Source organism: Amblyraja radiata, chromosome 4 (genome assembly GCF_010909765.2).
Source record: "Amblyraja radiata isolate CabotCenter1 chromosome 4, sAmbRad1.1.pri, whole genome shotgun sequence".
NCBI lineage: Eukaryota > Metazoa > Chordata > Chondrichthyes > Rajiformes > Rajidae > Amblyraja > Amblyraja radiata.
In genome coordinates, this window is record NC_045959.1 from 64,776,104 (window position 1) to 64,800,088 (window position 23,985).

Sequence of the window (23,985 nt, forward strand, 5' to 3'; positions counted from 1 at the left end):
GGTGGTGCGACAGTGAGATTAGTAGGACGGCACTTTAAAATATATTGACTGACATTGGGTGAACAGGAAGCCCTGGCCTCGCGGGCCGACGGTGGAACCTCGCGGCCTGGGCCTCGCAGGCTGCAACCTCGTCAGTCGGAGGTAAAGCTTCCTGGGCCTCGGGGGCTGTATGCTCGTGGGTCGGAGGCGGAGGCAGAAGTGGAGCCTCGCGGGTTGATGAAGCCTGCGACTAATGGAGCTGGCATTGGGGGACTGCCATGAGGGAGGGGGAAGAGCAGTGGGGACCCAGCGTGGGGGGACCGCCATGAGGAAGTGGAGGGGGAATAACAAAGGGGGACCTAGCCAGGGGGGAATTTGTAACTTAGTGAGTGCCCTTTATGGCCGACTATTTGCATACCTTGGGGATGCAAGCAAAGAATTTCACTGTGACTTGTCACATGTGACAATAAAGTAATCAATTCAACATTAAACTGTGGCTCCATTATCTCCAGGTCTTTCCATACACCCCCATTTCCATCACCACCTATTGAGGGCCTACTGATCACATGCAGACTGAAGACCTCCCCCCTCTTTACCTCATCAATAAAGTCCTGCATTAAAGTTATGATACCCTTGTATTCTGCAACCTCTGCGAAGACCTTTGCAATGTCTTCTACCACCTTGTACCAGCCATAATTCAGCTCCTCTTTAAAGTGAGCCGACTGACTATAATCAGTGCAAGTTACTTTGAATTGGTGCTGGCCATTAATCAAATGGATCCTATCGTGATTTATTAAGGCAATCTAAATGCCGAAATCCAGAGAGCAGTCAGCACAGATTTTATATGTTAACAGTGCATGGTTGAACTGCACAGACCAAATTCCACATTCTGATCCAAAGGCATATTTTACAGTGTTATAAATGTTGGTCCTCAACATATTTAGATTTTTGAAAAGACTTTAACCAATTACTGTGCAAAAGTAGTTAAATAGGCTAAACCGTGTTAGAGCGCCGGTCATCTTTTGAATGAGGTAAAGAAAGATTATTAACATGAGTGATTTTAAGCACAGCTTGTGCCAGGGTTCCTGCCATTCTCCATCATTCACAATGATCAAGATTCATGACTCCACAGGTGACAGAAAGATAATTGGAGGTGCAAAGACCGTAGATAATGAAAATAGATGGAGACTTATACAGGTGCAAAATAGAAATAAACTTGTGATGCCTTTTAATCAGAAGGTTATAAGGTCATGAGGAATAGGAGTAGAATTAGGCCATTCGGCCCAACAAGTATACTCCGCCTCTCATTCGTGGATAATCTATCTCTCCCCCCTAACCCCATAATGGATGAATGTGATATCACATGTGCATCATACAGAATGAGCTAGAATTAAGGAACCGCAGATGCTCATTTACAAAAAAGGATACAAGTTCCAAAATGAAGAGAAAGAGATTAGTTAAAACAAATGTAGGTCCCTTGCAGTCAGAAACAGGTGAATTGATCATGGAGAACAAGGATATGGTGGACCAATTGAATAACTACTTTGGTTCCGTCTTCACTAAGGAAGACATAAATAATCTGCCGGAAATAGCAGGGGACTCAGTTCAAAGGAGATGGAGGAACTGAGTGAAATCCAGGTTAGTCGGGAAGTGGTGTTGGGTAAATTGAATGGATTAAAGGCCGATAAATCCCCAGGGCCAGATAGGCTGCATCCCAGAGTACTTAAGGAAGTAGCTCCAGAAATAGTGGATGCATTAGTGATAATTTTTCAAAACTCTTTAGATTCTGGAGTAGTTCCTGAGGATTGGAGGGTAGCTAACTTTTTTTTTTTTTTTTTTTTGAAAATATTTTTTATTGGAGATAGGTACATAACCTAATTACATCATTACATCATTACATAGTCTTACATTTTTAAATTGATAATATTGTCAATTATTATTACATTGTCTCCAATACTTTTTGCCTTTTTTTTTTTTTTTAAACTAGATAGAACTAAAGAGATAGATGAAGTAAAGAAAGAAAAGAAAGAGAAGAAAAACAAAAACAAAAACAAAAAAAAGAAACAAAAAAAAAGGAAAAAGATAGTTAAAGAAGAATGGAAAAATTTATTAAAATAAAAAAGACTTCATTCGAGATATATTCGTACATTTCAGAGTATAGTATTTCATCCATTCTTTAGCCCGCGTGCTAGTCAGGTTCCTGTGCTGAACCATTCTGACCCTTTAAGTAATCAATAAAAGGAGACCATGTTCCAGCGAATAATTCCTGTTTGTCCAACAGGGAAATGGAGGGTAGCTAACTTAACCCCACTTTTTATGAAGGGAGGGAGAGAGAAAACGGGGAATTACAGACCAGTTAGTCTAACATCGGTAGTGGGGAAACTGCTAGAGTCCGTTATTAAAGATGGGATAGCAGCAGATTTGGAAAGTGGTGAAATCATTGGACAAAGTCAGCATGGATTTACGAAAGGTAAATCATGTCTGACGAATCTTATAGAATTTTTCGAGGATGTAACTAGGAGAGTGGATAGGAGAGAACCAGTGGATGTGTTGTATCTGGACTTTCAGAAGGCTTTCGACAAGGTCCCACATAAGAGATTAGTATACAAACTTAAAGCACACGGTATTGGGGGTTCAGTATTGATGTGGATAGAGAACTGGCTGGCAAACAGGAAGCAAAGAGTAGGAGCAAACGGATCCTTTTCACAATGGCAGGCAGTGACTAGTGGGGTACCGCAAGGCTCAGTGCTGGGACCTCAGCTATTTACAATATATATTAATGATCTGGATGAGGGAATTGAAGGCAACATCTCCAAGTTTGCGGATGACACTAAGCTGGGGGGCAGTGTTAGCTGTGAGGAGGATGCTAGGAGACTGCAAGGTGACTTGGATAGGCTGGGAGAGTGGGCAAATGTTTGGCAGATGCAGTATAATGTGGATAAATGTGAGGTTATCCACTTTGGTGGCAAAAACAGGAAAGCAGACTTTTATCTAAATGGTGGCCGATTAGGAAAAGGGGAGATGCAACGAGACCTGGGTGTCATGGTACACCAGTCATTGAAAGTAGGCATGCAGGTGCAGCAGGCAGTGAAGAAAGCGAATGGTATGTTAGCTTTCATAGCAAAAGGATTTGAGTATAGGAGCAGGGAGGTCCTACTGCAGTTGTACAGGGTCTTGGTGAGACCACACCTGGAGTATTGCGTACAGTTTTGGTCTCCAAATCTGAGGAAGGACATTATTGCCATAGAGGGAGTGCAGAGAAGGTTCACCAGACTGATTCCTGAGATGTCAGGACTTTCATATGAAGAAAGACTGGATAGACTCGGCCTATACTCGCTAGAATTTAGGAGATTGAGTGGGGATCTTATAGAAACTTACAAAATTCTTAAGGGGTTGGACAGGCTAGATGCAGGAAGATTGTTCCCGATGTTGGGGAAGTCCAGGACAAGGGGTCACAGCTTAAGGATAAGGGGGAAATCCTTTAAGACCGAGATGAGAAAAACATTTTTCACACAGAGAGTGGTGAATCTCTGGAACTCTCTGCCACAGAGGGTAGTTGAGGCCAGTTCATTGGCTATATTTAAGAGGGAGTTAGATGTGGCCCTTGTGGCTAAAGGGATCAGGGGGTATGGAGAGAAGGCAGGTACGGGATACTGAGTTGGATGATCAGCCATGATCATATTGAATGGCGGTGCAGGCTCGAAGGGCCGACTGGCCTACTCCTGCACCTATTTTCTATGTATCTATGTAAATGTCACCTATTCATGTTCTGCAGAAATGTTGCCTGACCCATTGAGTTACTCCAGCACTTTGTGTCCTACATAGAATGGCTGTTGAGCTTGTAAAGTACAAAGGGGTTAGGTAGCTCAAGTCAATGAGAGTTCATGACCAGTGCCACAAGACTATTAACCACACCATTATGTATTAAGATTTCTTATCAACACTCTTAATGGCTGGCAACAAGGGGATAGAGAGCAAAGAAAATGATCAGATAAAGGCTACAAAATTACATAGATAGATGAAGGGCCTTCCATCACCAAAATCTAATGAAAGACTAATTACTTGAACAAGTTAGATTGAGTGCAGCAAAGAAAATGCAAAAGTTTTTAAAGCATAGATATAGATTAGTTGTTCAGAGTTATTTAATTCGGCAGAATCATTGACCTCTGCAATAATCCCCAATGCAGGCTGTAAGTGCAGATTTGCTGCAAATATTAAAAAGGCAGCTGGATGAGATCCCAAGAGTGTCTAATGTGCTTGCAAATAGCAGGAAGGTTGGGTCACTGGAAATATGTTGCACAGTCATTCTAGTCTCCAGGGATATGTTCAATACATTTAAATGGGCAGAGAAAAATAGTGCATGTTATTTTCTGATTAAACCTAAGCATGCTTTCTTGGACAGGTGGGAGGTGGTGTGGTCAGGTGAGGATGTGGGATGTTGGGTTGTATTTGCTGTTTTTAGATTACATGGCTGTGGGCATGTGTATTGCAGTTGAGGAGAAAATAAAATAAATCTCGCGCTATGACAAAATCCAACTTGTTTGGTGGTCCAGCTAGTGTTCCCCTTCTTTTTGCATGTGTCACACAAATCTTTTGGTCATCTCTACTTCTCTTTCCTCTGTTATGTCTATGTCCAAATGCTCAAATATCCAGCTCAGGCTTCTGTGTACACATCTTTGTGAAATATCTAGATATATGTTACACTGTTGAATGTACTATATACTATAAATGAAAGCTGGTGTTTGTAAATACCAAGCAGCTTTATTATCCACTTACGTCATAATCTTTATGAATTCCATTTGGATAATCTACATTTTTCAATAAAAAAGGACTCAAAGTGCAGGAGTAACTCAGCGGGTCAAACAGCAGCACCAGATAGATGATGTTTCGAATCCTGACTCGTAAGGTCACCTAGCCAGATTCTCCAGAGATGTTGCTTGACCGACTGAGTTACTCCAACACTTTGTGTTCTTCTTTATACATTTTCCAGTGTTTAGCTAGAAAAGGCATACACTAATTAACTTAGCTTTCATTACCTTTTAAAGTAATTGTTCGATTAGTGCCTTTTAAGACATCCGTGTTTGTTTTTCTATTCCATTGATAGGACGGAGACTGCACTGACAAATGGAACGTTAAATATTTCTTTCCAATGTTATTTGGTGATCATGATCAAAAGACATGATACTAATTAACAAAGTACTGACATGAACATGCTTCTAATACATCTGTAGTCTTTGCTGACACCTTTATGTTAACATGTTGTCACTTTTGACACCTACAAACATGTAGGAACTTTGAAAATCAAGCCCCTCCTTCATAAACCTGCTACTTTCTCCCTCTTCACACACTCACGTCCCATCCCAGAGTCCCTCATTTCCCTTTTAGACCCCCTCCCCTCCTCCCTTCCTCCATCCCCTTCCACCTATAATCTCCCTTCTGGCTCTACTCTTGTCTCCTTATCTGACACATTTTGTCTCCTTTGTCACTTACTCCATCCATTTGCCTATCAACCCCCACCCCCACACCCCCACACCTGCATCCATCTATTACTTGCTAGGCTTTGTCTCATCCCTAGACCCCAAACATTGCCTGTCCGTTGCCTCCACAGACACTGCCTAACCTGCTGAGTTCCACCAGCGCTTTGGGTTTTGCACATATATTCAGAGAGTGAATTCAGAGTATAAGTTACAAGTATATTCAGAGAGTGAATGATTGCTGACTGATTTAATATTGTCCAGGTAAACCCTTGTACTAGACAAGAGTTCCTTACAACGCCTCTGATGTTCTTTCTTGGGAACCATTTTAATATAGGCTCTTTTGTAAAACATAAATGCTAAATCCTTTGCTCTTAGCCAAATACTTTGTTTATTTTATTTGCAATTTCAGAATGAGAGGTTGATTGTGCTCAACAACAGCATATTCTGAAGTTTTTTTTCTGGCTCTGATTTTTCTTCCATCTTCCCGGTGATTATATAAACCATACCTTGTTTTTACCTGATCTTATCACTTCACATACATGTACAAACATAATAAATTCATTTTCCATAATCCAATCATTTGTGGAATCAGGAGTCCTTCCATGCAGTGATTTCTGGAGTACTGAACTTACAATCATGCTGAACAAAAAAACAGTGCTGGGGCAATCAGTGGGTCAAGCAGCATCCGTGGAGGGAATGGGCAGAAGAGATGTTAGGTCGGGGCCCTTCTACAGACTGATGGAGTAGGGAGGAGAAAGCTGGGAAAGAGAGGCGGGGGAGGGGGTGGGCAAATCCTGGCAAATGATAGATGGATGTGGGTGAGAATGGAATGATTGGCAGATTGGTGGAGATAGTGACAAAGGCTAGAGGTGAAAAGGAGACAAAACGGTGAAAGCTTCTTCCCCACAGCCATCAGGCTATTAAACACAACATCAAACAAACTCTGAACAATAACAGCCTATTGCACTTTATCTGTTTATTTATTGTGTATATATATGGTCTATGGTATATAGACACGCTGAACTTTTATCTCCTCTTCTGTATTATGTTTACAAATTCTGTTGTGCTGCAGCAAGCAAGAATTTCATTGTCCTATCTGGGACACATGACAATAAAACTCTCTCAACTCTTGACTTGACTTGAAAGATATGGAAAGAAGAGGAGGAATGAAATGTAAAGCTGGATAATGTGATATAGGTGGAGACAGGAGGGTGGGGAAAGAGATATGGCATGGGGGAAACATTGGACTCTGGGATGGGAGATGAGCTAACAGAGGAGGGGAACGAAACAGAGTGACTGGGAGGTTTAATGTTCTTCCAAACATCTCACAGATTGAGATACAGGTGCTTCAACACGTACTGACAGCACATGGAATGAAAATATACACTTTTACTGCACCTTGCCTGGCCTTGGGATTCTCCAAAGTATTTCTCAGCCAATTAATTGCCTCCAATCTGTGGTTACTTTTGTTAGAGACAATTATTAACAATTTGTACATACAAAGACTAAATTAAACAACAGCAAAACAGCAGGCAATCTGATTTTGGTTGCACACAAATTTTGGCCAGGAGATTGTGAAGCATCTCTCGATGTTATGTGAATAATGATTTGGGATATTTTATGGCTGAGTGAGCAAGCAGATGGATTCAATGTCTCATCTGAATATGAACATGAGAATGGTATAAGTTGAAGCCGGAGTTAGTTGTACATGCCCTGAAGCCTGCTCTGCAATTCAATAAGAACATAATTGATCCTTCACCTCACGTCCTCGTCCCTGCCTGATCCACATATCCTTTAATTCTCTTAGTGTCCAAAAATCTATTGTTCTCCATCTGGAATATATTCAATGACAGAGAACCCGCAGCTGTTGAATTATATTCAAGACTGAGAATGATAGAACTCTGAAAATAAAGCAATCCCTCTGTATTTTATTGATATCCTAATGGGCCTGTCCCACTTAGGCAATTTTTCAGGCGTCTGCCAGTGACTGTCAAGTTGCCAGGAGTCATCTGAAAAACCGGCAACTGCAATCGCGACTGTCAGAGTGGAACACACACACACACATCACAGAGGCGGGGGACAAGGCAAGCTGGGGGAGCACTGTCTGAAATTCACACGGTGCAAAGCCAAGGTGATACAGACACACACAGCGATGAACAGGAAGGTCGGCACTGTAATTAAGACGGCTTAAAGCACCGTGTACGGTAAGTCCTTAAAAAGAGGGAGGGGTGGGAGAAGGGGGGAGAGAAGGAGTGGAGACAACTTTTAAGAAGCCAGACAACTTTTAAGAAGCCAGAGATACACGCCTGTGAAGCTCGGCGGACATTTAACATTATCGGTCGGCTATCCTTGGTTCTGAAAGCCACTGCTTACATTTTTTTCCTCAATGAGCCAATTAATTTCACCAGTCAGCACCGGCTACAACCTACAAGAATCTACGAGAACCTTCAACCTCCTGGCAACCCATCTACGGCACGAGAATTCTCGCTGCTCTACATGTTGAAAAATTTACGGCAGCCATAATGAGGCCGCGACTAGTTCCCAGAATGCGGGAACTCCCCACGACCATGAAGGCAACTCCCTGGCAACCACCCGCGAACATGTGGTGACCATGTGGCGACTGCATAGTCGCCTAAAGAGTCGCCTAAGTGAGAGGCCCATTATCTGGATAATATTCCTTGTCATGCAGTGAAGCAAACTAAGCATAAAATGCTATCACTGAACTAATTGTGATATTCAGCTTTTGACTATACACCTGATACAGTCTGATACAAGATTGCATACATTTCCTCACTTGAATAAGTAACTTAGCTGCATTTCATTAACCTTTGTCATTTAATTTCATCATATTCATAATATGTTTTCTGTCTTCCCTTTTTAGACATAAAAACTAAACTAACCTAAATATTCCAAAATGAACTAAACTAAAAGTGTCGCACTGTGTACTTTCTCATTCTGTTCAGATCTCCAGCACTTGGTATTTTTGTTTAAAACTTTTAAAGATTTTAATTGATCGGACGTAAGAGGAAAGGTAGATGGCCTTTTAATCCAGTGTTGGAACAAAGCCAACTGTCCACAACTACTGGAGGCACAAGAGTATGCAGATGTTGGAATCTCTGGCCAAAAAAGGAGAGAAGCTGAAGTCAGGCAGCATCTGTGCAGGGAAATGGGTTGTCAATATTTTAGGTTAAAATTGCATATTTTCCTCCATGCTTGTTGCCTAACCTGCTGAGTTACTACAGCTGCTGTTCCTCTTTTTTTTGCCATTCCACCATTTGCAGTCTCCTAGATCCAGGAATCAAAATGAAGGGTCTCAGATGACCTGAATCATTGAATGTCCATTAAATTCCACAGATGCTGCCTGACTCACTGAGCTACTCCAGATTCTCTCCCTCCTTTGCACCCAAACTACTGTTGGCAAACCTGAGCTGAACTTGAACAGGTTAGTTCATCAGGTTGGTTTCATCAAATACCCAAACAGCAGCTTGGGCCTGTGATAGGGGAGTGAGTGAAGTGGGCAGTATTTGCACCTGTAAATTACTGTGGAATCCTAATTTGTGCATAAACAACCTTACGTTGTTTCAGGTGGACATTGCACTGTTTACCCATTGAAAACCATTAAAAACAATTTTTGGATATCATTAATGCATCTAGATATTTCCTTGATTGTCTACTGTCAAATCCTACTTTTTGGTGAAAGACAGGTAGCTGGTTGTTGAAAATATCTCCTGTATTTTTTATCTTGAGGATTAAATGTAAACATGGTCTCATGAGTTAATCTCTAACCTTATTCATAAATGGAACTTCTTCCTTTCTATTAACCATAAATTCAATCACACTGTGGACTAGATTTCTTTGTTACTTTTTTTGTCATCATAATGAATTCTGTATTACTGTAAAATATGTCCTCAGCATGTAATTAATCACAGTTTACTGTATTTAGAAAACCGCACCATATATGAAACATTCACGCCATCTATCATTTGAATCTATTTATCAATTAAGAAACGATTGTAACAAATTGAAGACAAACGCAATAAGAATAAAAGATAACAGCATGAAGACAATAATCAGAATTAGATTTTAGTTTAGTTCAGAGATGCAGCGCGGAAACAGGCCCTTCGGCCCACCGTGTCTGCGCTGACCAGCGATCCCCGCATACTAACTTTACCCTATATCCATTTGGGACCATTTTTACATTTACTAAGCCAATTAACCTACAAATCTGTACGTCTTTTGGAGAGTGGGAGGAAACTGAATATCTCGGAGAAAACCCACGCAGGTCACGTGAAGAACGTACAAAATCCGTAAGGACAGCACCCGCAGTCGGGATCGAAACCGGATCTCCGGCGCAGCAAGTGCTGTAAGGCAGCAACTCTACTGCTGCACCACTGTGATGATGGGTTTAAGCCCTTATTTGTTTTTAATTAATATGATGCCAGGGTTTACCTGTCAAATTCACATACATGTGTAGAAAGGAACTGCAGTTGCTGGTTTATACCGAAGAGAGCCACAAAGTGCTGGAGTAAGTCAGCAGGTCAGGCATCATCTCTGGTGAAAAAGTATGGGTGATCTTTTAGGTCGGGACCCTTCTGCAGACTGGTGTTCCAAAAAAAAGAGTCCCAACCCAAAACGTCACCCAGAACGTTCTCCAGAGATGCTGCCTGGCCCACTGAGTTACTCCAGCACTTTGTGTCTACAGTCAATTACATGGTGGAATCACTACATATGCTTAGCTTAACTTACATGTGCAAGCCGATCAAATCTTGCAAATAGTTCATTCAGCATCCCCACCAGTTCCTGTGCAGACAGGGTTGTAGAGAGGTTGGTAAAACCTTTCACGTCTGCAAAGAGAATGCTAAATAAAATATGGAAAATATTGCATTAATATTTCTTTTTTCATTTTATGGAGCTGCATTTCAATATTTAATACAGTCTGTTTAAGTTATTTTTTTCAAGCTTTGTTACCATTTTTTTCAGTTCCCTTTGAAAACAGTATCTGTCTGAAAATTAGCTTCCATTCGAGAGACTTCTATCTCTACTAGTGTGATCACACAGCTGGCAGAGCTGGTAATTGGGTTTGTGGGTTTTATCATTCATTGCATAATTAAAAATGTTGAGAACAAAGACCAACAATTTCCATCACATTGACAGGCCCACTTAACTGTTTAAGCAAGTCTGGAAAATAAGGTATCATTCAAGTCATGCAAGTCTCAATAATACATTTGTTAGATGTCAAAAGAAGCTGGCTATCTTTGATGTGTTTTAACCCATTTTGTGGAACATTTTTAAAAGTAAATGGAAATAAAATTGTGGCGCTGAGTAGAAGATGGGTCCATTTAGGCAAAGTTTGTTTTGATGAGGATGCTAAAACCGATTTCTTACCTCACGTTTTCATATCGATGTATGTAGATTTTATGAAACTGGTGTTGTAAATGCTCATCTTCCACGTTTGACATGTCATTAATCATCTCCAATACAACAAACTGTGGCAAAACTGAAAGAACCAGCCTCTCCTTAATTAGGTAAAAAAAAACACGTGGATATCATTAGTAGCAATATATTCAAGGTGGATCCTCTAGATTTGGATCAAATGTAATTGATTCATTCAGTTTAGTTTATTGTCATGAGCATCGAGGTACAGTGACAAGTTGTTGATACGTGCTAACTAGTCAGCAAAAAGATAATACATGATTACAATTGAGCCATTTACGGTGTACAGATACATGATAAAGGGGATAACATGAATAACGTTTAGTGCAAGATAAAATCCTGTAAAGTCTGATCAAAGATAGTCCGAGGGTCTCCAATGAGGTATAATGTGGATATAAATATTGATATATATACACACAAACACACATATATACATATATATATAATCCATGTTGTTATTTTCCTACCCTTTATTTGCCTCAAAAAACTAACCTTCTCTTACAATGATTATACATTGCTTTTCTTTTGCTCAATATAAAATTAACATTACCAGTAATTAAATACACTAAAAAGAAACAGAAATTGCTCGAAATACTCACATGGAATCTGTGGAAAGAGTTAAAATTTCAGGTCGACTATATTTTATTAGGTTATCCATTAAACATATATATTGAAAACATATATTAAACATATATTGTGACGGGTGAGGAATGGAGAGAACAAAGGGAATACAGTATGTGATAGAGTGTAAAACTGGAGAGGCTGAGTGGTCTCGAGAAGAGAATCAGGATGAAAGGGTAATTTTCCAATTGGTAATCAAAATCTGGTGGGCTTCAACTATTTACAATCCATACTGATTATTAGGATGAAGGATGTGAGTGCACTATAGCCTTGAGTCTTTTTTTTCTCCTCATAACCAGTTTCTAGATAAGCACATACAAATGGAGGGATTGCAGGGCTCCAGATCTCATGCAAGCAGATGGGAATAGTTTAATTTGACATCATGTTCAGCACAGATATTTTGTGCCGAATGTTCCTGTGCTGTACTATTCTATGTTCCGTGTTCTTCCAGCCTAATACAAGTTCAAGGAACATCAGCTCAGTCTCTGATCAGGCACAGTTCAATCCTCAATAATGGATTTAACAATTTCAGATAACCAGCCTTGTTAGTTTGTCTCAGCACTGGCCTTATTTGCTGGTCATTCCCTGCTTACATGTATCGCTTCAAATTTCCAACATCTGTAGTGTTTCATTTTAGAGATACAGCACGGAAACAAGCCCTTCGGCCCACCGAGTCCGCGCCAATCAGCAATCCCCGCACATCAATACCATCCTACACATATTAGGGACAATTTTACACTTATACCAAGCCAATTAACCTACAAATCTGTACGTCTTTGGAGTGTGGGAGGAAACCGAAGGTCTCAGAGAAAACCCACGTGGTCACTGGGAGAACATACAAACTCCGTACAGACAGCACCCGTAGTCTACTATGCCTACTATGCGTAGTAAATGCCTACTATGTTCTGTGTGCTGAAGCAAAGCAAGAATTTAATTGTCCTATACAGGGACACATGACAGTAAACTCACTTGAACTTGAACTAGTCGGGATCAAACCCGGGTCTTTGGCGCTGCTAGCGCTGTAAGGCAGCAACACCGTGTGTCTGCATCTTATAATTACAATATTTCTTTCCCTTCCCCTTTCTTTACTAATTACGATCTTATTTATATCTGCTCCAAACACATCGAGCCCTCTCCAACTCCCTCATGTCGCACATCTTTTCCCCTGATGTCCACCTTCCCCTTTGTCTGCAACCAGAAATATGTTTAATTTCTAAGTATTTTCTTTTCCACTGAAAAGTCATTGACCTGAAGCATTAATGTGTCGGAAAGAATTGCAGATGCTGATTTACACTAAACGTAGGCACAAAATGCTGGAGTAACTCTGCGGGTCAGGAAGCATCTCTGGAGAAAAGCAATAGGTGATGTTTCGTGTTGAAATCCTTCTTCAGACTGAAGACTGAAGAAAGGTTTTGACCCGAAACATCACCTATTCCTTTTCTCCAGAGAAGCTGCCTGACCCGTTGAGTTACTCCAGCATTTTGTGTCTACCTGAAGCATTAATCCTGTTTCTCTCTTCAGTAATGCAACCCGAGCTGCTGGCTACTTCCAATATTTTCAATTTGCCACACAATTGTTGATTTTACTTCGGAGTCACGTGAGTGACTACGTGAAGAACCCGCTCAGCGCGCATGCGCGGCATTAACGCCAGGAGTGCAACAACGGCTGCAGCGTGAATTAGGCGCTCCCGCTACAGAATGAAACGGACCGTCAGGTGAGTACCCTGAGGTCGGGTTTCCATTACAGGGGAGCCTTTTTCTGCTTGTGTTTTACAGGCAGAGAAAAAGGCTCTGGAACAAAACTGTTCCCCGTTCGAGGAGGAACGTTTTCCGTCGGGGAGGGGGGCAGCAACAGGCGGTAGGAGCGTTTACCCGGTGTTCCGCAATTCCCCGACACCGTGCCGAGCCCAGCCCGCTAGTACCTGAGCAGCGGGCTGGATGCATAGCCACCCGAAGAGGCAGCCGGCAGGTGTTTTCCCGGGACGGGACGTCTCTCCACCCGCACGGGGGGAGAGAGAGCCGCCTGAGCCGCTGGAGCGGCTCTCGGAGCAGGTGCCTGCGAGACGCGCTGCTTGAGGGGCGCTCTCGCTTCTACAAGGCACAAAAGCTCTAGAAGAAGGCGGTAGGAACAATTACTGGGCGCTCCGCTATCCCCATCACCGCGCCGAGCCCAGTCCCGCTAGTGCCTGAGCTGCAGGCTGGATGTTTAGCCATCCAAAGAGGCATCCGGCCGGTGGCGTCCGATTCGTCGAACGGGGACATGCCTCCACCTAAACGGAGGAGAGACAGCCGCCTGAGCTGCATCCAACAGCTATTGGAGCAGCTCCAGCGGGATGCGCAGAAAGAGCGCTCTCGCGGAGGGAGATCAGGCACCCCCTCCACAGTGTTTCATGCACTGCCCTCTGCTCCCTCATTACTGGAGGCTAGCATTGGTGACCAGGGCTGGGCTGGTCTGGAACAGGGGCTGGCGGACGAGATCGGGAGTATGCAAGGGGTGCAGGAGCAGGAAGAGCTGCTGGGTGTGGTGGACCGCTATGTAGCAACCCCACGTGCTGGAAGACCACAGGAACCAAAACTGGCGGCCAGCATAAATCAACACAGCACCAGAGAACTGTGAGGCCTCAGAGTGCTGACTGTGAACAGCCAAATCTGGGGGCACGTGGGGTCACACATTCGTAACTATGAACTCAAGCTACAGCGGATCCTAAGGCCCCTGACGTCGGCCATCACAGCCTTTGCTCGTTCCGTGGACAGCACGGACATGGATACCTGCCAGTGTACTGGCATTGATGTGCAACACTCAGTTTGAGATCAACAACTACCGGCGGGAAATCATAAGACCTGCCCTCAATCCCAAATTTGCTGGTTTATGCAAAGCCCCAGCTGCAGAGACGGACGCTCTGTTATTCGCCAGCATATAGAGTAAGGGTTCTTTACTAACAGGGGGGAGATTACACTTGTTCAAAGAAGCATGGGGTACTGTCACGAGTGACAACTATATACTCAACAGCATTAGTGGATACAATTCGTCAGAAAAATCGCCGCCAGTTCAACATTGGGGCCCAAAGGGTATTTTCTCCCTCCGTCAAAGAGAAACGTGAGGGACAAGCTAAACTGGTGAGACTTATCACAAAGGGGGTCATCGAAAAGACCAAACATGAACCTTTGGGATTTGTATCAAATATTCACTAAAACCAAAAAAGATGGTGGATGTCGCATCATCATTGACTTAACATCATTAAATAAGTTTGTTAAGTATATACATTTCAAAATGGAGACATTTGTTACTGCCAAACAACTGATTTCCAAAGGATACTTCATGGCAAGCATTGATCTCAAAGATGCTTACCATCTAGTACCCATACACAAGGATCATCGCAGATACCTAAAATTTAACTGGATGGGACAGCTATGGCAGTACAAAGCATTGCCCAATGGCCTAACTTCAGCCCCAAGATTATTCACCAAAATATTGAAACCAGCCATGGCAATACTAAGAAAACAAAAACATATTGTCATGGCATATCTGGATGATATTCTGATAGTAGGGGAAAACGATGGAATTGGCTGTGGCAGCAGTATCAGCTACAAAACAGCTCCTCGAAACTTTGGGGTTCGTCCTACATCCAGATAAATCTAAGTTGAAGCCATCCACTATCATGGACTACCTGGGCTTCACAATTAACTCAGTCCACATGACTGTTACCTTGCCAAAGGCAAAAATGGTTGAATTAGCACAATCATGCAACAATTTAATGGTCAACGAGGGACCAACTATTCGACAAGTAGCAAGAGTAACTGGGGAAATGGTAGCAGCATTTCCGGCTACACAATTCAGACCTTTGCATTATCAAAATTTGCTGAGAGCAAAGGTACAGGCACTAAAACGACATACAGGTCACTATGATCGTGTCATGAAATTACCCACTGAAGCAATATCAGAGCTACAGTGGTGGGCAGAAAACGTTTAGCATAGTTTCAGCCCTATCATCATCACTAACCCTACTTTAGTTATTCAAACAGATGCCAGTGCTCAGGCTGGGGAGCGACTAACTCCATATCCAGCACAGGTGGTAGATGGACTAACCTAGAGTCATCATTACTACTTACACTGGGCATTAACTATCTAGAGATGTTGGGCGCCTTTTATGGTTTAAAAGCATATGTATCTAATATGCAGCATTTGCATGTTCAGTTACAAATTGATAATACTATGGTGGTGGCTTATATTAACCATATGGGCGGCATAAAATCGTTATCATGCGACAAAATTGGTCAACTTGATTTGGCAAGGGTGTGTCGAAAGACATATTTGGCTATCAGCTACTTACCTACCAGGTAAGTTAAACACCCATGCCCTGAGAAAATTAAACTCCTGGGTTGCAGGTCTTGAACAGACCTTACCTGGAACTAGGATTGTCCGAACAAACCATCACCACCACGTCGGCATCCCTTCGAACATCCAACAAGAGGCAGTACTTAACCAGCATCAAAAAATGGGAGAAGTACTGCCAGGAAACAGGGACAACGTACGCAACAACCAGCGCCAGGACAACAGGCGATGGAATCCCATCCACTGGTGGTAAAACTGATGAAGGGAATTTACAATATCAAGCCCAGGTATACCCATATTTGGGATATCAGTGTGGTCCTGACATACCTCAGGGAATGGCCACCAGCCAGATCCCTCGGCCTCGAGCAAGCTACACTAAAGACGCTCATGTTGATGGCACTTGTATCCGCTCAGAGGGTCCAGTCACTACACGTTGAGGCTGGACAACATGGTGACCACCCCAGATCAGATCACATTCGTCATACAGGGTCTGGTGAAACAAAGCAGGCCAGGAACAGCTAATACAGTAGTGGTATTCCGGGCCTACCCACCAGTGCCATGGTTGTGTGTCGTGACCCATCTACAACATTACATAGACATAACCCACAATATCAGAGGGAGTGAAAAAGCCTTATGGGTCAGCCACAAGAAACCTCATGGCCGGGTAACGAGCCAAACCATTTCAAGATGGCTCAAACAGGTACTGAAGGCTGCCGGAATAGATACTAATACATTTAAGTCTCATTCCACTAGGGCAGCATCTACGTCAACGGCCGAGAGAATGGACGTACCGGTTGACCATATTCTGAATACAGCAGGATGGTCGAGGGAAACGACATTCAGAATTTTATAACAAGCCGTTGACAAAACCTGATTTATTTGCAGAGAAAATATTACAAGCTGCAAATATTTAATTTAAGCCCAGGGGAGCAATTTATTTTGTTATTGTTAAAAAATACCTTTTTTGTTTCTCGAAAAAACAGATTCATTGGTTGATTACGATAACACTTCCTCCCTCAAGAACTTCGGCAGTGAGTGAAATAAAACTGTTACACGGTTTGAAATCACAGAGCTTTGAAGTCTTCACGTAGTCACTCACGTGACTCCGAAGTAAAATAGTAAGATTAAACGAGAATTTACCAGTTTGAAGTTTGATCTGTATTTTATGAGGAGTTACGATGAGGGATTACGTGCCCTCCGCTCCCACCCTCATTGTATGGATCAAACTAATAACTGATGTCTCCTTTTCTTTACTACGTTTACTTCAAATAACTGTGTCTATCTGTGATTCCACACCGCTGCTTGGAAGTATGCCGCGCATGCGCGCTGAGCGGGTTCTTCACGTAATCCCTCATCGTAACTCCTCATAAAATACAGATCAAACTTCAAACTGGTAAGTTCTCGTTTAATCTTACTATTATACTTCAGTCACCCCTTGCACAGTGATCTCTTTTGCTCGTTTTTAGAAACCCTGGCCTTAGTATTTCCTTGTAGAAAAAAGAGAGATGCTGCTGTAATTGTGATTAAGTGCGTGTATGGGAAAGCCTTTGACTTCCAATTGGATTAAGGTAAAGTAATTTTGGACAACAATGTGAAATTAGGATGTTGAGTTATAAAATCAATTGTACGTTTCACCTGATTTTCCTTTGCATTCATGTCGACATAATATTGAAGTAGAAAATAATAGAAAAAATTTAATATTACCCATGTCACCATCATTCAAAACTAAAATGAATGAATGGAGAAACAAGGAACTGTAGATAGACACAAAGAGCAGGAGTACCTCAGTGGGTCAGGCAACATCTCTGAAGAAAAAGAATAGGTGATGTTTTGGGTCAGGAACGTTCTTCCGAACTGCAGACAAAATGTGTCAGAAGGAACTGCAGATGCTGGTTTAAACCAAAGATACCTTCCCCTGCAACCGCTGAAGGTGCAACACCTGTCCCTATATCTCCTCCCTCGACTCTGTCCTGGGACTCCGACAGTCCTTTCAGGTTAGGCAGAGGTTCACTTGCACCTCCTCCAACCTCATCTACTTTATCCGTTGTTCAAGATGTGGACTCTTATATATCGGTGAGACCAAACGCAGACTGGGCGATCGTTTCGCGGAACACCTTCGCTCAGCCTGCCTGAACCAACCTGATCTCCCGGTTGCTGGACCCTTTAATTCTCCTTCCCATTCCTGCACCAACCCTTTATGTCCTCGGTCTCCTCCATTGTCAGTGTGAGGCTAAATGTAAATTGGAGGAACAGCATCTCATATTTCGCTTGGGCAGCTTACAGCCCAGTGGTATGATTATTGATTTCTCTCAATTCAGGTAGCCCCGGCATTCCCTCTCTCTCTGTCCCTCCCCCACCTAAGTGGCACCAGCTTCTCATTTAAAAGCTTACAATGGCCAGTTTCCTTTATCATCGTCACATTTTTGCATATCTTTCATTCATTGTTCTTTATCTCTCCTCATTACCGCCTATATCTCTCATTTCCCTTATCCCTAACCAGTCTGAAGAACGGTCTCGACCCAAAACGTCACCCATTCCTTCTCTCCCGAGATGCTGCCTGTCCCACTGTTACTCCAGCTTTTTGTGTCTATCTCCGAACTGCAGATGCCAGAATCAGGTAAATTTTTGTTGATGCCCTTCTTCAAACAGATGCTACCTGACCTTCTGAGTTCCTCCAGCACTTTGTGTTTTGTTCAAAATTATCCCATGTTTGCTTCTGATAGCAGACACAAGGAGAGAAACCAACATGGCATTAAAGCAAGTTTGATTTTGGATGGTATTGCAAAATGGGTGGTATTGAACTATCTATAATTTGGATATTTCTGCCAATTTTGAATTCAATGAGTATGAACGGGTGGCATGGTAGCGAGGCGGGCGACTCGGTGGTGCAGCGGTAGGGTTGCTGCCTCACAGCTCTTACAGCGCTGGAGACCCGCGCTCGATCCCGACCACAGGTGCTATCTTTACAGGGTTTGTACGTTCTTCCTGTGACCACGTGGGTTTTCACCGAGATTTCCGGTTTCCTCCCACACTCCAAAAACGTACAGGTTTGTAGGTTAATTGGCTTAATATGTGTAAATCCACAGGGTATTGTTAATGTGCGGGGATCGTTGGTAGGTGCGGACTCGGTGGGGCGAAGAGCCTGTTTCCGCGCTGTATCTCTAAAACTAAAAAACTGGGAAATTTATATCAGGAGCTAAACTGATCTTCATTTCCTTAACACTTGTTCCATGTCTAACTACTTACACTTATGATGAGTTTAGACCTGAAATTAGCCTGTCGGTTGATTGCTTTTACTACATTAATTGCCAGAAGACCTATTTTATTTAAATGGAAAGACTCTAATCCTCCTCCTACACTCCACTCCATTGGTATTCTGAAACGATATCATGTTTAAATTTAGAAAAAAATAGGAGTGACATTGTTGAACCCTCGGTTAAATTTGGTAGGACTTGGGAAGCTTTATTCAATATTTTAACACAAAATAAATTGTTCCCTCTCCAACCGTTATAATATTTTTTTTTACCTTTATACAGTGGAACGGATTTGACGACAAACAGGGGTCTAAACTGTTGAAATTTTTTGCAGCCCAGATTCTGTTTTTTTTTGTTTGTTTGCATATTTTAGTTTAGAGGTTTTTTTTTTTTCTTTTTATCTTTTTTTAAATATATACAAGTTCTCTTTTAACCGTTTAACCATATTTTCATGGAGACTGGGAGGTCTATACCTAATATGTATTTTGACTGGATTTATATTTAGGTTACATTTGTTGTTAATGTAATCCTGATCCCTATGTATCAATATCATTGTTATGTTTATCTTTTTTTTTATGAATAAAAAGATTTTAAAAGAAAGACCTGACAGTGTCAACATTTTTAGTGTTATTGTTATCTTTGGTTTTTATTTCTGGCATATACGGGGCCACCGTCTTAGAATAAACGGGAGGTCATTTAAGACTGAGGTGAGAAAAAACTTTTTCACCCAGAGTAGTGAATTTATGGAATTCCCTGCCACAGAGGGCAGTGGAGGCCAAATCACTGGATGGATTTAAGAGAGAGTTAGATAGAGCTCTAGAGGCTAGTAGAGTCAAGGGGTATGGGGAGAAGGCAGGCACGGGTTATTGATAGGGGACGATCAGCCATGATCGCAATGAATGGCGTTGCTGGCTTGAAGGGCCGAATGGCCTCCTCCTGCACCTATTTTCTATGTTTCTATACCTTAAAATAAAACTAGTCGACATTTCCGAAAGCAATATAACAACCAGGATTATTTCAATATTTCCAATAATTTAAATCCTTAGTCCTCAAAGTAATTTTAACCCAGTAAGAAAGTTAAGTTACACAATTTACAGCTTTCAATATAATTACTGAGTAGTTTTAGCTATTTTATATCATTCTGGTCAGTATACTGTATTCTGCATCGATTATTCATGCAATTGCATCTTTATTCTGTCATGTTACTATCCTGAATTATTTGTAGCTGATGCATTTGGGTCTCATGATTCATTTTTGGGTTAAAAATAACATCTCACTTCCCTGGATGATGAGTTTCATTGCTAATATTGTAGGATACCGTAATATATACTAAATTGCTGTATTCCCTGATGTTAATCTTTAATAATCACTTCATAATGTGACAACTTTATCAAGGGGCGGCCAGAGACCTGGATTCAATCCTGACCTTGGTTGGTGTCTGTGTGGAGATTGCACGTTCTATCTGTGACTGCATGGGTTTCCACTGGGTGCCCTAGCTTCCTCCCACATCCCGAAGATGTTCACGTTTGTAGGCTAATTGGCCTCTGTATACAGCCCCTAATGTGTAAAGAGTGGATGACAAAGTGGGATAACATGGAATCAATGTGATGGTCGATGCGGAATCGGTGGGATGAAGGGAGGATCAGAGTGGAAACAGGCCCTTCGGCCCACGGATTACACACCGACCAGCGATTCCCGCACATTAACACTATCCTACATACACTAGGGACAATTTATACTTATACCAAGCCAATTAACTTACAAACCTGTCCGTCTTTGGTGTGTGGGAGGAAACTGAAGATCAAGGAGAGAACGTACAAACCCCGTACAGACAGCACCTGTAGTCGGGATCAAACCCAGAGCTCCGGCGCTGCAAGTGCTGTAAGGTAGCAACTCTACCACTGCACCACCCTGGCATTCTGACAGGGTCCCGCATGGCAGGTTAGTCCGGAAGGTTATATCACATGAGATCCAGTGTGAGCTAGTGAATTGGATACAAATTTAGCTTGGTCGAAGGAGTCAGAGGCTGGTCATGGAGGGATATTATTCGATTCAATACGATTTGATACGATAGAAGTTTATTTAGCCCAGGAGGGAAATTAATCTGCCAACAGTCATAAAACACAAGATACAGGAAACATGAAATCACCATAACGATGGAAAGGGTTGGGGATGTACAAAGATTGGGGGGGCCTGTTACCAGGACCAGAACCATAAGGAGTAGAATTAATCCATCAAATCTACTCCGCTATGCAATCATGGCTGACCTATCTCTCCCTCCTCACCCCATTCTCCTGCCTTCTCCCATAACTTCTGACACCTGTATAAATCAATAATATATCTATATCTGCCTTAAAAATATCCATTGACCTGGCCTCCACAGCCTTCAATGGCAACGAATTCCACAGATTCACCACCATCTGTCTAAATACATTTCTCCTCATCTCCTTCCTAAAAGAACGTCCTCTAATTCTGAGGCTATGACCTCTTGTCTTAGACTCTCCCACCAGTGGGAACATCCTCTCCACATCCACTCTATCCAAGACTTTCACTATTCTGTATGTTTCAATGAGATCCCCCCTCATTCATCTAAACTCCAGCGAGTACAGGCCCAGTGCCGACAAACGCTCATTATAGGTTAACATACTCATTCCTGGTAGACAAAAATGCTGGAGAAATTCAGCGGGTGAGGCAGCATCTGTGGAGCGAAGGAATAGGTGACATTTCGGTTGAGACCCTTCTTCAGACGGAGAGAGGAGAACTTCTTCAAGGTAGGCATACCTTGAGGAGATTTCCCAGTGGAGTAGACGAAATGTTTAAGAAATAACTGCAGATACTGGAAAAATCAAAGGTAGACAAAAATGCTGGAGAAACTCAGCGGGTGAGGCATATCTATGGAGCGAAGGAATAGGTGACGTTTCGGGTCGAGGCCTTTCTTCAGACCCTTCTTCAGACTTCAGGAATACTCATTCCTGGGATTATTCTTGTAAATAAATGGCTTGGTGGAAGGAGGCTGGTCGTGGAGGGATATTATTCAGAGTGCTTGAATTGACGGGACACAGTGGTTGGAGGATTTTGCAATGTAGAATGAACAGAATAAGAACTGAATACAATACTATGTCAAAATGTTTGGTGTCACAAATATTTATCAGTTGACCTTTTCTCTTTGAAGGTGTCATTTTGAGCTTTTCAGAACAAAATAGCGGGTTTTACAAACTTTCCAAGTTAATATATTAGTATAATATATCAAGTTGGTATATTAGTATACTGTACAGTATATATAGTGCATTCAGAAAGTATTCAGACCCCATCACTTTTTCCACATTTTGTTACGTTACAGCCTTATTCTAAATTGGATTAAATTCACACAGCGGTTGACGGGTTTATGGAACAAGCTATCAGAGGAAGCTGTAGAGGTGGGTACAATTATAATGTTAAAACAAAAACATTTGGACAGTTACATATAGAGAAATGGGACAAATGCAGGCAAATAGGAACTAGCTCAGACAGACATTGTGGTTGACATGGACATAGGGCTAAAGGGCCTTTTACAATGACATATAGTTTGGCATATAATGAAAGGCCTGGATAGGGTGGATGTGGAGAGGATGTTTCCACTAGTGGGAAAGTCTAGGACCAGAGGCCATAGCCTCAGAATAAAAGGACGTACCATTAGGAAGGAGATGAGGAAGAGTTTCTTTAGTCAGAGGGTGGTGAGTTGGTGAAATTCATTGCCACATATGGTTGTGGAGGCCGTCAATAGATATTTTTAAGGCAGAGATTAATTCTTGATTAGTACAGGTGCCAGGGGTTATGGCGAGAAGGCAGGAGAATGAGGTTTAGAGGGAATGATAGATCAGCCATGATTGAATGGCAGAGTAGAATTGAAGGGCTGAATAGCTTAAGTTGATCCTATCACATGAACTTATGAACATAATTCTATGACTCTATAACAAGTGGAGAGGTGAAACCATGCAGGGATTTGAAAACAAAAAATGAGAATCTTAAGTCTGAGCTACATCCATCAGGAATCTAATGAATTTCAGCAAACATGGGTAATGAGTAGGAATTGGTATGATCTAGGACTTGGTCAGCAGAATTTTGTAGTTGTCGAGATTACAGAGGATAAAGAGTCAAAAGCCGGTAATGAGCTGGAATAGTCAAACATGGAAGAAAACATTGAATGAGTATTTTAGAAACATAGAAAATAGGTGCAGGAGTTGGCCATTCGGCCCTTCGAGCCTGCACCGCCATTCAATATGATCATGGCTGATCATCCAACTCAGTATCCTGTACCTGCCTTCTCTCCATACCCCCTGATCCCTTTAGCCACAAGGAGCTACATTTAACTCCCTTTTAAATATAGCCAATGAACTGGCCTCAACTACCTTCTGTGGCAGAGAATTCCACAGATTCACCACTCTCTGTGTGAAAAATGTTTTTCTCATCTCGGTCCTAAAAGACTTCCCCCTTATCCTTAAACTGTGACGCCTTGTTCTGGACTTCCCACAACATCGGGAACAATCTTCCTGCATCTAGCCTGTCCATCCCCTTAAGAATTTTGTAATTTTCTATAAGATCACCCCTCAATCTTCTAAATTCTAGCGAGTACAAGCCGAGTCTATCCAGTCTTTCTTCATATGAAAGTCCTGCCATCCCAGGAATCAATCTGGTGAACCTTCTCTGTACTCCCTCTATGGCAAGAATGTCTTTCCTCAGATTAGGAGACCAAAACTGTACACAATACTCCAGGTGTGGTCTCACCAAGGCCCTGTACAACTGCAGTAGAACCTCCCTGCTCCTATACTCAAATCCTTTTGCTATGAATGCTAACATACCATTTGCTTTCTTCACTGCCTGCTGCACCTGCATGCCTACTTTCAATGACT

The 23,985-nt window shown here is 42.2% G+C and overlaps 1 protein-coding gene across 2 annotated transcripts in view; it reads right to left on the reverse strand.

Moving 5' to 3' along the window:
• The window catches only part of adcy8 (adenylate cyclase 8), a 116,992-nt gene that overhangs the window by 77,745 nt on the left and 15,262 nt on the right, over window positions 1–23,985 (reverse strand). For both annotated transcript variants that reach the window (XM_033019659.1, XM_033019660.1), the window contains exons 3-4: window positions 10,842–10,972; window positions 10,203–10,314 (exon numbers count right to left, since the gene is read on the reverse strand). In XM_033019659.1, the coding sequence (XP_032875550.1) occupies window positions 10,203–10,314; window positions 10,842–10,972 (243 nt within the window). The remainder of the gene's footprint in view (window positions 1–10,202; window positions 10,315–10,841; window positions 10,973–23,985) is intronic.